The sequence below is a fragment of the Microtus ochrogaster genome, assembly GCF_000317375.1.
Source record: "Microtus ochrogaster isolate Prairie Vole_2 chromosome 14 unlocalized genomic scaffold, MicOch1.0 chr14_random_2, whole genome shotgun sequence".
Taxonomy (NCBI): Eukaryota; Metazoa; Chordata; class Mammalia; order Rodentia; family Cricetidae; genus Microtus; species Microtus ochrogaster.
Genome location: NW_004949097.1, coordinates 4,780,241 through 4,796,605, shown reverse-complemented (window position 1 = coordinate 4,796,605; position 16,365 = coordinate 4,780,241). Strand labels below are relative to the sequence as shown.

Sequence of the window (16,365 nt, the reverse complement as noted above, 5' to 3'; positions counted from 1 at the left end):
GAAGGGATTGCATTTTGCGGCTGAGAGCCAGGGCTTGCTTCAGCTCGGGCTCCTCGCACGCTGCCGGGGTAAGTTGTCTGGAGCCAGGACCAAGAGAGACATCCCCCCCGGACTGCAGTTGCCTAAAAGAAGGACACCTGTGGCTCGCATGCGGTCCACACTGGTACTTTGCGGATCCTGGAGGACCTCATTAATTTAAACTTAAAAAAAAAAAATAGAGATCCACCCCCCCTTTTTTTCAAACAATGTTTCTTTTTGACCTTTCCCAAGGAGAAGCACTACCAAGCAGCCTCTGTGCTCACTGAACACCCTCCCTGTATCGCTTAATTGAGAAGGTAAGTGAGAGGCTGTGTATACACGCGTCGGCTCATTTGTGCTGTGTGTGTCTCCGGGTGCGCGCGTGCGTGTGCGGATGCTGGGTGTTTTTTTCTTCTTCTTCTTCTTCTTCCCCATCCTCTCCCAATGAAGCATAAAGTAAAGCTGTGCCCGAACCATCCGCACCGCCACCACTGCAACTTTCACCGGGCTGCAGGTCTGCAGAGATGGGTTTTGTTTGTTTTGTTTTGTTTTGTTTAAATCATGGGAGGCATCATTATTTTTATGATGAGACACGAAATAGATGCGGGGCGGAAGATGAGGATGCCTGAGGAAGAAGGGGAGCGTGCGGCTGCAGCGAGACATCTCGAGTAGGAGACCAGAGCATAATAGACAAAGTTCATTGGGAGCTGGAGCAATCACACACTCTGACTCAGGAAGAGAGGTTGGGACAGTTTGCAAAGGTGGGAGGGTGGGGTGTTGATTCCAGACTCTGTGAAGTGATGTCAGTCTTGGGTATTTCCTCAGAACTCTCCATGCCTGCTTGGAAATGCATACCCCCTCCCCACCACCAAAAAAGAGTTGAAATTACCACCTTGTTCTTATCCACACCCCTGCTTTTCCCCAGTGCAGTCTTGATAACAAAACACTGCTTCTGTGTGTTGCAAAAGTGACTATGTAGGGGCAGGCAGAGAGGAGACAAGTGCCCAGTGGAAGCAGGTTCCTTGGACCAAGTGCCTGCATCCTAACAGGTCTAGCGATCCAGCACGTTTTAAAGGGGGCTACTCAGATTGTTGTTATGAAACACAAGTCAGATTTATGATCTTTTTCATAGCGAACACGATATGCTATGCTAACACTGCCTGTGACGGTTTAATCAAATCCATTTGTTACCGGGAAGCTAAAAGGGGCCGCTGGGATTTTAGGATTACGGGCAGAGTTAGGGAAGCATGTGGCTTTGTCATTCGCCATCATTTTACACGTTCCCTCATCCCTTCCCCCCACCGCCTGCCTCCCTTGCCACTAGACCCCAGCTCCCAAAGTGGCTTCACAATAGTGGATTCTTGGCCCTGTATGCTGCTCACCAGATCCACGCTTAGGGCCCCAAATCCAAGTGGCTCCCCGCTTCTACTTTCTGCCTGTGGTGGGCTTGGTGCTCCACGCGAAGCTGCAGCGACTCAGGCACGCCTAAGTGAACTCATGCAGAAACAGGAGAAAAGTTTTGGTAAGGTTACAGTCTATCACAGATGCACTTTCTCCGGGCGCTCGGCACTCGTGGCTAGCTTCAAAGCCTGCCAGCTCTTCTCTCTGCTGAAAGTACAAAATATTATTGTTGCTAGTGCTTTTAAAGACTGCTGCTTTCGACCAATTAATCTCACTAGGTGCCACAAATACTGGTACATTCTTTGCAAAGCCATCCCTGTGTGGCTGCAAAGACACAGCCACAAAAGGTTGGATCATAAACTCCGCAAGGGGATTCTTTGTTAGAGTGTATGTATGTTTCTTATTTTTTTTTTTTATTTTGCATGTGAGCTGCATCAAAATTGAACCCAGTCTTGCAAATCTCTTGTTGGCCTTTGCCAAGCACTAGCACTTTGCTGCCATGGTAACTGTAATTAAACTGATAAGAGTGGGGAAATGTCAGTATCTCTGAGCCTTGCAGCTGCATTGGAGAAAAAGGGAATCAAATTGGTTCCCAGCTCCATTGCTCAAAAAGAGGAGGGTGGTGGAAGGACACGGAGGGGGGTTGGGAGTTGAAGGGGCAGAACAGAGTTAAGCAGCTCTAGTGCCAGAGATTTGGGGACATCTATTTGCATTGTTTTCCCTTAGGGGGCTGCAGCCTGTAGGGGTGCTCTGGGCCAGTGAACAGAGAGAAACAAGCTTTTAGGCCCAATCCTGCTTTCCCGGCTGGATTGGGGGGAGTGAGTGGGAGTGGGATGAAGAAGATGGGCAGGAGGAGAGAAAAATCTTTTGTTTGGTACACTTGGCAATCGAAAGGCTGTGTTGGCCAAATTCTTTTAATCTATGTCATTGCTCCCAGCTGCGAAACCTGCCTTCCCAATTCTAGCATCCACTCTCCCAAAAGCCCTTCATGATGGAGCCCCTTCTCCTTCTCCCAAATTGTCCCCTGTAAATCTTCTGAAAGGGAAAGACTGTTTTCCATTCATCCATGTGATCAGTTCAAATAATACATCCGTGTTAAAAAAAAAAAAAAAGCAAAGAAAGAAAGAAAAAAAGAAAAAACACTGTGCCTAAGTTGCTGCACATCTTTCATTATTGAGATGATTTTTTTAAGCCCTTGTGTGTTGTGGAGTTGTGGTTACTTTGTTGTGTTAAGTACTGAAGCTAAGACTGTGCGGATGAATGGCACAGAACAAGGGAACATAATGGATGCAATCAACCGTCAGGCCTTCTCACAATGCAATCCAGGCAATTAAAAGCTCACCAGAGTTTAAATGAAACGGCTCTCCTTATTTCTGCGCAGCACATTGCACAGGCTATTATTTATGTCTTTTTTTAAAATTATGATTTCCCTTAAACTGTCAAATAACTCAGAATGACAGGGTCTCAGAGGCAATAAGAATTTCCCTCGGAACAATTTGCATGCCAATCTAAAACTAGTTATGAGTGCTGATGGGCTATGAGCAACTTGTGAAGTGTCTCTTAGCCACGAACACATAACTCTCCCCAGACACACTCTCTTGGATGGAGAGCACAGAATGCTCAGTGCTTTCTGCTATTTAGGTGCCTGGCAACGTGGCGACTACCAAGTGATTGTTTTCCTACATTTTTTTAATGCATAGAATGGAGCAGATTCTATTTGCAAGAGAAAGGAAGTAATGTTCTTTAAAAGAAGTTATGAGGATGGAGCAGAAAATATCAAACTTCTTTTATGCACAAGGCCAAACAGAATGAAAGAATTTCAGTTATTAATTGGCCTCTGAGTGCTAAATTAAAATGTCAACACAACAAAAACATTTTGTGAAGACAAGCAATATAGCATTTCTTGTGCCAAATGTTGGTATCTGCCGTCTTGGTTACAATTTATTTTGAATAAAGATAGCTGACCCTTTATACTTAATAATAATGTCACGAACATGGGCAATAATGGAGCTTAGCTTACTACCAAGAATTTTTGTCTCATCTTTTATCTTTGTGATATAAAAAAATACAGACTTCAAGTTAATTAGGACAGTTACCTTAAACATACCTCTGTATGCTTTCAGTCATGAGATCTGGACTTCCTTAGTACAGCGAAATCCCTCTTCTCCCCCTAGGTATACGACTAAGAGGCACCTGGGCCTGTTGTGCCCTGTAATTAATGGGACTCATGCCTTGTGGGACCTTGCTAGAAAAGGATGATAACTAGTTCTGATCAAAGAAACTTCATTTGTTAGAAGTTCTAGTGAGTGAGATTTAGCAGAGCTATCAAGGGTTATGATTAATCTACACTAGGCCCTGAGCCCCTTCAAAGAAAAGGAGCAGAAAGCAGGCTACACGAGGACCACCTGCTCTTCTGCGCAAATCTGCTGCTGGCCCACAGCTCAGAACACCACAGCCATGCTTGTCAGGCACACAGGACAGCCACCCGGCTTTCTTTTTTTGCATTCCTTCCTCCGCTCCTCTACAAGACAAGTTGGTTTCTAATGAAAGCTTAAGAACGTTCTAATATTATACGTTGTTCGCGTTCATTGGTAGCTGGAAAACTTATTCAGCTGTGGGCATGCTCTGATGTCTCTTACCAGTGTGGTTTTCTGTGACAGGCAGGGCAGGCACTGAGGGTTGCACACTTCCTCATAAGGGATCAGAAGGAAGGATAGAGTTTACCTATCTTGAAGCAAAATGAAGCAGAGATGCTTCATGTTTTCCATCTGGAACTCTCTTAAAGGCATTTATACTTGGTGTTTGATATGTTTGTCCACCTAGGTTTAAAACTTTATGACTAGGAGAGGAAGCGAAGTGTTAAGGGGTGGTCTGGGGTTGCAGGTAGAACACCTAGTATCACAGCCATAGCATCGCTGTCATTCAGCTCTTAAGGAGCCCCTTCACTTCTCTTCCTCTCTGTATTGTAATTTGTAATACAAGGGAATCAATGATGTCTGCAGCATTTTATAGCGATTCAAATCCATTACTTGATAACGATGGAGCTTTGCATAGCTGGCCAGCTTGTCTTTCTTTTTTTAAGGCTGAGTGTTTGACACTTGGGGAACAATAAAGAGAAACTAAAATATGAATATTCAATTAATTAAAAATATTTTAGTCAAGTTTTAAAGCCTCTAGAAGCAAGATTCCTTGCTTACTAAGAACATTCATCATTGAAATAAAGAAATGTCCCTCTATTCAATATAGTATTTGTATACTTTCTATAATGTGTCTATTTATGGATGACTGTGTGATATTTCATATTCTTAAACTTTGTCTTCAGTGTTTCTTCTTTCCCTTATAAAATAAGTAGATGCTTGTGGCTATCAATTGAATAATCCTATAATTGTATTATATTAGAACATTTGTTATATAATCAAGTGATGAGTCTTCAAAATAAGCAGTGATTAATGTATATGAAAATAAATATGTTTTGTTATTTTAACACAATGAATACTTTGAAATGTAAAAGACACAGAAGCAAGTATTTGGATGTAAGTAAACGCTATAGGGTTGATGGGTTTTGGGAACAGATGCATTGCATACTTATCTATAAACATCTGTACATCTGAGTTAAAATTCTGAATGTCCCATACAGATGCATGCTTCGTCTATCACATACATTTTGAATGAACGGTTTCTGCAGTTAAGTAAAGCTCAGTTTGGGATCCTGTCAGGTCAGCCACGGATGAGCTAGCTTCAGTTGCTTGCTTCTCTAGTCTGTCATAGGTTGACTCACACGATCTTCCTGTTTTGTGTGGAGAACGGAACACTATGGAAATGATTGGAGGATGTCTAACCTCCGTAGCCAACATCAAGGTACAACACACAGCAGCTAATCACTGTCGCTGCTTCATGTGAATGAGTTCACTGGAGTTTTCATAAGGATTTTCACAAAGTTTGAGGTTTCTCTCCAAAACGTAGTTTGGTTATAATATAACTCTCAGGAGGGAAGGAAGGAAGGAAGGAAGGAAGGAAGGAAGGAAGGAAGGAAGGAAGGAAGGAAGGAAGGAAGGAAGGAAGGAAGGAAAAAGAAGGCATACGGAGTGTTAACTCTTTCATCTGTTTGCCTTTCCTTCTGTGTGGAGTCTCAGCTGCCCTTTCTCATTTCTTTTCCTCAGGCATACAAATGCTCTCAGTTCAGCCAGACACCAAGCCGAAAGGTTGTGCTGGCTGCAACCGCAAAATCAAGGATCGGTACCTTCTAAAGGCACTGGACAAATACTGGCATGAGGACTGCCTGAAGTGTGCCTGCTGCGACTGTCGTTTGGGAGAGGTGGGCTCCACGCTGTACACTAAAGCTAACCTTATCCTCTGTCGCCGAGACTACCTAAGGTAGGAGTGGTCTTTGTAAACCGGTCAAAGCTGAATGCCTTTTCAAGTCCGTTTGTAAGTGTATTTTTGATTTGTTTATTTGATTTCCGTAACTACCGACTGATGTTCTTAAAAGATGTTACCCTGCCAGCCTTCAAAATGTTGGCCTGTATCTATCACACAAACCTCTGCTTAACGGGTAGCCAACAAAAATATCTAAAGGATTTTAATTCGGCTTGTCGGTGGATGCTGATTTAGGAATCAGTCATTCATTACTTACACTGAAAATGATAGATAATGCCAAGGATGTACCTAGATTCAAACAGCATCTGGGTTCCTTCTTTCACTAAAGCATAAGAGATGAGCCTGACAAAGAGACCAATTGTTGCTCAACTGAATATTTTAGCTCTGCACTTTTAATAAGTTCAACTTTAGTTGGATGGAATAATCTGGTTATTCAGCTAACTTTCCTGTTGTCACATATACTAAAAGAAATCAGTTTTAAATTTTTGACTTGCATTCATTAATATATTTATGGCAATGTTTTGGAACCTTGACCTAAGTATACCTGTGTCTTGCCACCCCGTGATATTTGAAGTTATCACATCAATACTGAGCAGCCTCCGACTCTCTTGTGGTTCTATGGAGAATGAAATAGTAAAGACCTCATTGTTGATGGAAGCCAGTCACCACCCTCCAAAGTACAAACATCTGATCAGTCTCAAGGCAGTGTGGGTCTCCATGGTTATACGACCTGAAGCAATTTCAATGTGCGTCCCTGATTTTAGTCAGCACGGAAATGCTACTGGAGGGAGGATTTTCTTTCCAGGGGACTTTGTGACTTGACTTAGCTATAAATTACTTATCCTAATAAAGTGGGATCTATCAAATTAGAGAAATGATATATGGCATCATTTGGGTTTTCATATTTGATACAATTAATCATTTTTTTTCCAGCCTGACATTAAGCTATTTATTTGAATCGTTTTCCTTATGACACAAAATTTATCAATTGATAGTAACTCTTTAACCAACCATCCTGGCTGTTCTGGGAGATGTTTCTTAAGAAATTTGGTCCCTCTTTTCATAGTCTATAATTCAGTTATTTAAAGGTCAGATTTTTTTATTCTAATACATATATATTTTTTGGTTAATGCTAGTTGCATAGGACCGAATCCGGTGTGGTTTCTCACATTCTGCTCTCTCCTGGTAGCACTGTTTCTGGCTTGTGCTTATAGCCTCCTGGTTAATTATAAGCACTTGTTAGCACTTCCCTATATTCCCAGAGTTCAGAAGCACACAAGGTGCCAACAATGGGAAGTAACTCTCAGGAGCTACGATTTCCCTCATTATGGCGGCAAAACCAATCAGAGTTAACATACAACATGCATTCTTTTAGACCTCTGCCGTCTTTGAACTTTTTTTCTTTGAAATAAAAATGTCTCCTGTGCTCATTGTGAATGAGTGCCTCATTTTGAGATAAAGCGTGTGTGTTTGCTTTTCATGATCTGATCTGTTACTTCCTAGGTTCGCTTTGTCTGTGCTAACTGATACCCACGGCTCTTTGCCTCCTTTTGACTTACATTATGCACAATTTCAGTTTATCAAGTGGATTTAGGTTGCAGTGGCAAACAAGAAGTTTATACAGTTTGAGCTGGAGTAGGCATTTTAATAAGTAAAAAAGGATAAACATTAAGGAAAGAGTAAAGAATATTGTTTGAAGGCTTGGGATATTTCTGAATCAGAAATGTTGAGTTTGCCTGTTTCGTGGGTAAAATAGTTATGTGTTTTCAATGTGTTGATAGTAGAGGAAGTAACCTTAGATTTGTTTTGTTCCATTCTTCCTTGGGATAGCAAATAGAATGCGGGGCTAACCTAGGATTGATCATCTCAAATAAATGTGTCACCCAAGGGAATTTATCAAAATAGTTTCTGTATTTGAAGTCTTCATCTTTATGAAAAAACAAAATGCATGTGAATTTCTGCAACGAAGCTTTTTATTTCTGCTAGGCTTTCATTTTAATGACAGTTAACTTAGTATACACATATCTTACTCTCTTGAATTTGGTCCTGATCACCAATATATTCATTTCTCAGAGAACAATTTCCTCTTAACTTGGTCATTACCACATTAATGACCAGTTGTTACAGTAACAGCCTGGGGATTGTTAACATCTCAGATCAGGTTGTTAGCAGCAAGCTTATTCCTTATTTACACTGAGGTTGGTTATGTAATGTGGCTTGGGCGATTTCATCAACACAGAAAGTGTCAAGGTGATACAGGGAATTGGTATGTGCATAAAATTCTGTGTTGCAGGGTGTAGAATGTACCACAGATGTGGTATGTTTTCTGTGAAAGTCATAGGTCTCAATGACAGTGTACAGACGTGCCTCTAAGAAGTTTAAATAACCAGATCCTGTATTTTAAATCAAATTTATTCATATATCAAAGTCTTTGATTTGTACATGGATACAGCCATGTACAAATGTTTATTAGGTGCCTACTGTGTGGAAGGTAGAATTGGAAACAGTGGTTGAAATTAAGACCAAGGGAAGAATATCAGTAAGCTATGTTCGTTGCTTTCAAACTTGGTTTGCAGAAATATGCACAAAGCGGTCCATGAATAACCCAAGTTTCAGAATTAAGACACTTGGGCTATCGAGACAGTTTATTTTATTATAAGAATATCTGCAACATGATTAGTGAACAAATACTCTCTGTGTGAATTTTGCTGAACCTCAAAAATCATATTTCTCATTTCCCTCTATGTTCAATATATATTCTTTCTGTAATCTTCACCAGCAATATTTAACTACTTAAATTCTGTTTCAAAATAGTGGAATTTTTTAACTTTGCATATTATATGATTTGGTTAGAGTAACAAGAAATAATAAGCCACAAATAAGTTACAGATTTGGATTGTGCCCCTGAGTTACTAGTTACCTAAAAACGAAAATAGAAAGTGCAAACAGAAACATGACCCATGCTTATAAATTATTGATCATTGGTATTTCCATACACTAGAAAATTGTCCGTAACTGAAGATGAGGGAAACCCTTTTGCCCACTGTATTTAAAAGCCTATTAAACATTTTCCCCTAAAGAAGAAAAACAAAAGGCCAGTTCATTTCAAAGTAAGAGTTTTAGAAAGCTTCACTATTATTCTGCGTGACTGGGAGAGTGTTACCTCATGAAATCATGAAGTCCTTTGAATAGTGATTTGAGGTGTTAAGTGATATTAAAATGTATGAATTTAGATAGCAGGAAACAGAAAGTATAACGCTCACTATTGGGATATATATGTCTTTCTTCAAGACATTTTCTTTTAATCTTTGTGGCATAGTCAGTTTTATTTAAGGAAAAGCAAAACACCTTCCCTGGAGCAGCTTCAGACCCCCGAGCAGGGCTGCTCACTCTCTGAAACTGGCCTATCATCCTACCTAGTCACTTGATCTGCTATTTTACTGTGGACTTAAGATATACACATCCAACAAGACAAAATGTACCCATTTGCAGTACTGCAATCCTTTCTCAGGAACTTTCTCCATATAGGAAGAAAGAAAATGATTGACTTCTAAAAACTCTATCTACTTTCAGAAGGAGTTCCTGTAATCTATCTGTTGTCAGGCATTTCTGTGCCCAAACCCAGGAAAGAATTGGTTAAAAACACAGCCACCACATCGATACATTCTTTCAAAGATTGTAAAAGTAACTTTATGACAAAAGAGACAAAAAGCATCTGTAGACTCTAAATTTGAGTCTAAAATTGATATCCATGAATAGCCGATTGTTGAGTAAAAGTATCAACATTTAGCAGTCATGTTTAAGAGACTTTAGGTTCTACTGACACTCCTACTTCGTTTTGGAAAATATGAATGGCCGTGTATTATCAGAGATTTTAGGAATAAGGATTTGTGTAAACATTAAATAGTCAGAAGTGGCAGAAACATCCCGATGCTTTATTTTTCAACCCAGAGGCAAAACAAATATCAGATCTTACCATTCCATCTTTGGGACAATTTTTGCTTTTAGTGTTCATGTAAGCCTACACGAACACTAAATTTATACAGCATACTCTAAGTGTTAAGTCCACACGGCCTCTATCTCGTATCCGTTTCAATGGTGTCTTGCCAGAGTCGTTGCAAAGCTGTGTGCTCTGATGTATGCCATGTAAGAAAGCTGCTTATAGCTGTTTCTACATGAGAAGCTGTAAAATGTCTTATATAAAATTTAATGCAATTTGCTATTTTTATACGTGTGCATGATTTGTTTAAAATGAAACTCCTGGGAAAGGGTGAGGTTTTTACATTCCACCAAAGTTGCCAATTAACCAAAAATGATTGAAGCTTGCTCTGCTAACTGCAAATTTTATATGCTTTAATATAATAATATAACTCTTAAAGAGAAAATTAAAATAAAATGCTGCACGGAGCATCAGTCTAGCTATAACTTTATTTCACGCTGATCAAGCCTGGTACTTCTAAATTTTTATGTAAGATTAAATTTATATTGATGTGTAATTATAGCCTTAAATGTAAATAGGAATGTGTTATTAATACCGTTTCATCTGGGCAAGATGAAGCGCAGCGTCTGTCTTAATGTGGAATAAAGTATTCATTCTTTCTTCCCCTCACTTTCACTTTCTGAATATCAAGCAGATGGAAATATTTGCCCTGGAAAGCAGTACATTATTATTTTTTTAAATAACTTTTTTATCATCTGAAGGTAAAAATAAAACAATTTTCCATCTAGAGTGAGATACCTTATTCATAAATTTTCTCTACAAGCTTCATTTAATGATTTTAGGCATGTTACTACAGTCCTAATTTTTATGATATATGATTGTCTTAGTTGATCTTAGTATAATGAAATATTTTGATGCATGAGCATATTTGATGCCATGGTCTGTGAAAAATATTGTTATAACCCTTGCAATTTATTATACATTATTTACAGCTTTATGAAGAGTTGTAACTTTTCCATTTTGCTTTTATCATAGGAAAGTATTGTGGAATTCTAGTTTACACTATATAGTATGCATAGAGCAATATAATGAAAGAGCAATAATTTCATTTGATACAATACTTTAGAGAAATGTTCCTTGTCTGGGAAAATAATTGGTGTTTCATAGAAGACTTCCTGAGGGACAAGTACATAGAAATTATGCCTGTTGAAAAATATTTAATCTATATGTAGAATTTCTTTTCCTTTGTAAATTTATGTATAACTTATTTCTTTTTTAGTTACACAATTATCCATCTGTAATGAATGAATATTTACATATTTCATATAATTAGTTCAATTTGTTTTGTGGATTTTTGTTTTGATTTGTTTATATATTTTAGCTATTTCCATGGAAAGTACCAACTCTCTGGGAATATTAAGAATATTCCACACTAATTACCAATTTGTTTTTTGTTTCTTTCATCACTTTATAATGCATGCAATACTTCAGTGAGGGTTGTTTTTACATGGAATTTGGATAAACTAGACATACCTGACTTGAAAAAAATTTTAAAAATCCATTTCTACAAGTATATTTACGATTAAAGGCATCTAGAAGAACTACATTTGAGAATTGCTAAACATGCTTATTTTGCACTTTATAAATATATAGAATTCTGGGAAAGAATATCTATTTTTGGTTGCTCTTAGAAAATATCAACGTAAGCCAGCACTTCATTTATAAACTCACCATTAGCCTCCATTAAGTAACTAATAATACATCTTAATGCTGTGTTTGGACTGCATAAACATAATTTATTAAGGAATCTCATTTTGAAAATATGCTGAAAGTAGTAATTTTGTAAGTGGTTTTGATGAATATTTACATTATAAAAATGTATTATGTGGTTCAGTTTTCTGCCTCACATAAAAATTACAGATCCTAAAAATAAGAATTTTAGCCACCTAAATGATCGTGGGTATTTTTCCTCCCTGCTCTGCCACCATTCCAAGGCCTCTTTTGATATTTTGTTTGAAAACGTTTCCTCAGTTCCATCAAGGCTAGCAATTTGTCTCAGCCCCCACCGCCACCCAGTTAGTTGGCACGTCTCACTTTTATCAACTAACATTAAAGTGCAGAAAGCATAAGCATCTAATGAGATCTTGAAAAGAAGGGAAGTGGAAATAAAAATGACAATATCTTCTTCCCTTGCTCAGATTTGTTGTTTTTGTTTTGTTGATTTTTGTTTTTTGGTCTGTGTGTTATCTGTGTTTCTGTTAGAAGCTGCTCTCTCTTCTTCTCCATCCCCCAGTTTCATGGAACGTCGAGCCTTGAAATCCGTTAGGCACCAACACTTGAAGCCAGGTAATTTCCTCCTGAAACCATAACATGATCTGCTGTTACAGGCTGTATCTTCGCGAGTCTAAGGTGAAAGACAAATTTCATAACACTGCGTTTATTCCCGTTTGATGTTTGTCTTCTGATTCTGTTTTCACCAGCTCCTCTGGAGTTTCAGCCTGTCTTCTCTAGTTAGAGTGAACGACGGAAACACAATTTATCTGAAAGCTAACTATGTATTTCCTCTGTCAGGTTATTTATGTAGAATTCATTTTGAGGGAAGATTATACTGCAAAACATGAGAGGTGCATGTGGATATTTTGTTAGTTTAAACAACTTATTTTACTTATTGTTTTTCCCTCATATTATTAATGCCAACAGATAATTTTGATTGAAGAAATAGGATTTCAGAAATCAAACACATACTAAACTCACAGACTCCACACATAATTGACATGTTCATATACTTAGGCTATTTTTGCTTTCTATCCTGGCCTCATCATAACAAATTCTCAGCTTTATTGTCATAGTTCTAAATCTTGGTGTTAGCATTTCATGATATGCAAAATATATCTATCTGAAAGCTTTACAAGTTTCAAATAAAATCACACATGAGATAAATAACCATCCTGGACTCGTTGGATCTCTGATTTGAAGTTATAAAATTAACATTAAGCTTCGTGTATTAAGTTAGACTCTAATCAGCATGTGTTGTTATGATTCAATTTAATATTAAAAACTCTCCAACTGGGCTACTGAGAAAATAAAAGACTCTTAGGAATTGAAGGATTATGGCTGAGGAGCATGCTAAAGCCATATTTAAGTGAAATTGTTATTACTGGTGCAATACAGTGGTGTCCACATCAAGCTCATCCTATTAATAAAACAGGAGATCAGTTTTAGCAAACATAAATATCAAATATGCGGAGGACAAGCAAGGGGCACAGAACTTCATAAAGTGTGCCAGTGTTAACATTTAATATTCGTCTAAATACCACAGAGTAAAACTAAATTCCCATCTCATTAGTGCTACAGGTTCTTCAAAAGCAAACATGGAGAGAGAAGCTAATTCCATACTTGCTGGGGAATTCCGTTTCTAGTACTTCCAAAACAAGACCATTTTTAATAACAGTTTAAGTACAAGTTCAGAGTCATCTGCTTTTCAAATCAGTTTTTGAATTGTTTTACTTTGGGAAGTTTTACCTGTGTCAAGGTAGGGCCTGCCTGTAATTGTAGCACACGGTAGTTTGGCACAGGAGGATCAACAAACAGTTGGAAAACAGACTAGGTTACAAGGGACCCTGGCATAAAATAAAATAAAATAAAATATTTAGAACATCTTAAATAATATCCTTTGATATAATGCTCACATGTAATAAAAAATCAAGATTATACCATTTTCTAATTCTTTATGATCACAAGTACAATGTTTATTTTACATCTACCAATTGCTCAGTGAAAGTGTATTCCTCTAATGATGACATATAAGGTTTGAGTCAGAGGAGTGGACTTTTTCCTGTTCCTTACTTGGTTGAGTGGGAATAGAGAAGGAAAGTGGAAAGAGTTATCATACCTTCTAACACTAAGCATGAGTATGGATGTACTCGAATTGTAAAAGTAACAAGTTCAACTTCACTTTGAGTCTAATTTTAAAACTTAGAAGGGTTGCACAGGAACATCCCATTAGGCATTTATTTATACTGTGAGAAATACAAACACATAATTTGAGTATCAATATTTCATTGCTATAAATAATAGATGTAAAGTGTAATATTCCTGCTTGATTTTACATGACACATCAATACTTAAATATAGTTATTGATATTTTACAATGTGAATAATCAGCTATGCAGTCTGAGAAATTTGTGAAGAACTTAACATTTGATTTTTTTCTAAAACTGATAAATGTAGGTACCATTCTTTGATAAATAACTAAAGATATATAAGGATTTTTTACTCCAGTTATGACCAACATAGAAAATGAAATGTATATGACTGGGTAAAATTAGGAAAAACATGAAGGAAGGTCAAGCTGTAGCTGGGTAGTAGAATATTTGCCTAGTATACACAGGAGCCTGAGTTTAGTTCCAAATATAGAAAATAAATTTTAAAAGACAAATTTTAGAAGGAAGATTTTAAGAACAAATATAGACTTTGTAAAGACAGTTTTATACATCAGAAATTTCTAGAAAGCTGAGCCTCATAGATATTTTTCCTTTGCAGTAAGATAAGGGTGAAACTGTGTTTGAACCCGAGCATCTTTTTGCACAGATATTGGCAGGCTGTTAATGGAGGTTACTATTGATAGCTTCCAAAACATTTACCGTTCTTATCCTTATTTTCTCCTCCAACAAATATCATTATTCTAGGATAACAAGGCCCTGAGATATAATCCTGAATAAAACATGAAAATAGCTCCTGCCCTTGTGGAAATTTTACCCTAATTAGACAGAGTAGGTAATCATCAAAACAAGAATAGGCTATATAGGCATTAGTAACTACGAGGGAATATAAGGAAGTATAAGGAACATGTAGAATGTGTGTGTGTGTGTGTGTGTGCGTGCACAGCACAAGAGCACGCAAGCATACATGAACACACATGCATGTGTGGAGAGAGAAGTAGGAGAGTCGGAGAGGAAGGGAAGGGAGAAGAGATGGAGAAATGGAGAACTGATCTCCACCTTAGGTACACAGAAATGTACTCATTGAGACAGTAGCCTCAGTTACGGAGCTGAAGGAGCTGACAGAGCTAATGAGGGGCGTGCATGTGAAACCCGTTCTTAGCATAGTAAAGAATCAGCATGAAGACCTTGAAGGAGGAAAGCTTCTGTTAAGTCTAAAAAGCATCAAAGATGCTTCTATGGGCATAGCAAGATCAAGGGCCATAGAGGTAAAATGCAGTCAGTGTGAGGACCTATGTTGCCCTGGCATGGGTACAGTGGGAGTTCCCCTTAGAGGTCTGAGTGCTCCTTAGGAAAGCTGTGTGATCTGAGCAGCACTCATTAGAGTCCACATACTGAATTACACGGGAAATTCTCTCACTACTTTACTGTAATTTTTCTTCGGGTGTCTTTTTATTTGGACATACCAATGAATCTTCATAATCAAGTAGTAACTATGAAATCCTTGGTGATATTTTGTTTGTGCTTTAACAAATAAAGCTTACCTGAAGGTAAGAGTAAAGAACTAGCCACACTAGTTAGCCATAGGGGCCGCGCGGTGGTGGCTCACACCTTTACTCCCAGCACTGGGAAGAGAGAGGCAACCGGATCTCTGTGAGTTGCAGGTCACCCTTGGCTACAGGATACTGAATCAGTCTAAAACAGAAACGGAGCCAGGTGGTGGTGGCTCACACTTTTAATCCCAGCACTAGGGAAGTAAAGGCAGGAAGTGACATGGCTGGACAGAGAGAGGAATATAAGGCAGGAGGAGACAGGAGTTCAGATTCAGTCTGAGGATTTGTAGAGACAGGATTCCCATTTCCTGAGGATTTTGTAGAGGTGAGAACAGTGGCTGGCTGCTCTGCTTCTCTGATGTTTCAGCTTTCACCCCCTAATGTCTGACGCTGGGTTTTTATCATTAAGACCAACTAGAAATTGTGACACAAAATGTGACTCAAAAACCATAAGGGTGTGGTAATATGACGATCTCTTAAGTAATCCAGGCTATTGTATAATTGTGCTCGATTTTAAGCCAACGCCTATACACATATATTGATATAGTTGAAAGATGATTTGAACGCCACAGTGTTTCAATCCCAAATACAGGGAGGTCTCTGCCGCAGTGAGGTTGTACTGAAAACCAGAGCTCTTGCTCAGAAAGGCATCTCCTGGCCAGTGGATGAACTCTTACCAGGTAGCAGCAGAGTTGATATCCTTTTTAATACTCAGGCAATAATAATTGCAGAGAAGGAACTTTTGCAAGTGTGGTCAGTTTTCAACATTTGAAGTCAGCTAGCTAAGTACTGTTTGAAGTGGTTTTCAGAAATAAGCCCGGACGTGAGATGTGGCTTAGTGTTGAGGCACTTACCTTGTAAGTATGAGGGCTTAGGTAAAAACACATGCACACACACACAGATGCACACACGTACACTCTGCAGGGAGATTAAAACAAAATTTAAAAGTTAAGTGTAGACTTATGAAATTAAATTGTTTTCTCGGCAAAAAATCATTTAGTTTGACATATTTGCTCTAATCAGCATGGAGAGCATTGGGCCATCTTTTCACAAAGTGCATTGTTACCGGAGACAACCCATTAAATCACATTCTTAATACAATGAGGGGAACATTAAGCGGGTGTTATTCACAGTG

General features: G+C 38.4%; 1 protein-coding gene across 6 annotated transcripts in view; it reads left to right on the top strand.

Annotated features, from left to right (window-relative positions):
* Nucleotides 1-16,365, top strand: part of Lmo3 (LIM domain only 3) — a 62,014-nt gene that overhangs the window by 593 nt on the left and 45,056 nt on the right. For 2 of the 6 annotated variants that reach the window (XM_013352766.2, XM_026787954.1), the window contains exons 2-3: nt 271-335; nt 5,580-5,793. In XM_013352766.2, coding sequence (XP_013208220.1) covers nt 5,588-5,793 — 206 coding nt within the window. In that variant the 5' untranslated portion in view covers nt 271-335; nt 5,580-5,587. Of the gene's footprint in view, nt 164-270; nt 336-479; nt 533-1,438; nt 1,541-5,579; nt 5,794-16,365 lie in introns of those variants that run through there. The other 4 variants (XM_026787953.1, XM_013352765.1, XM_026787955.1 and 1 more) reach the window with 4 other exon arrangements.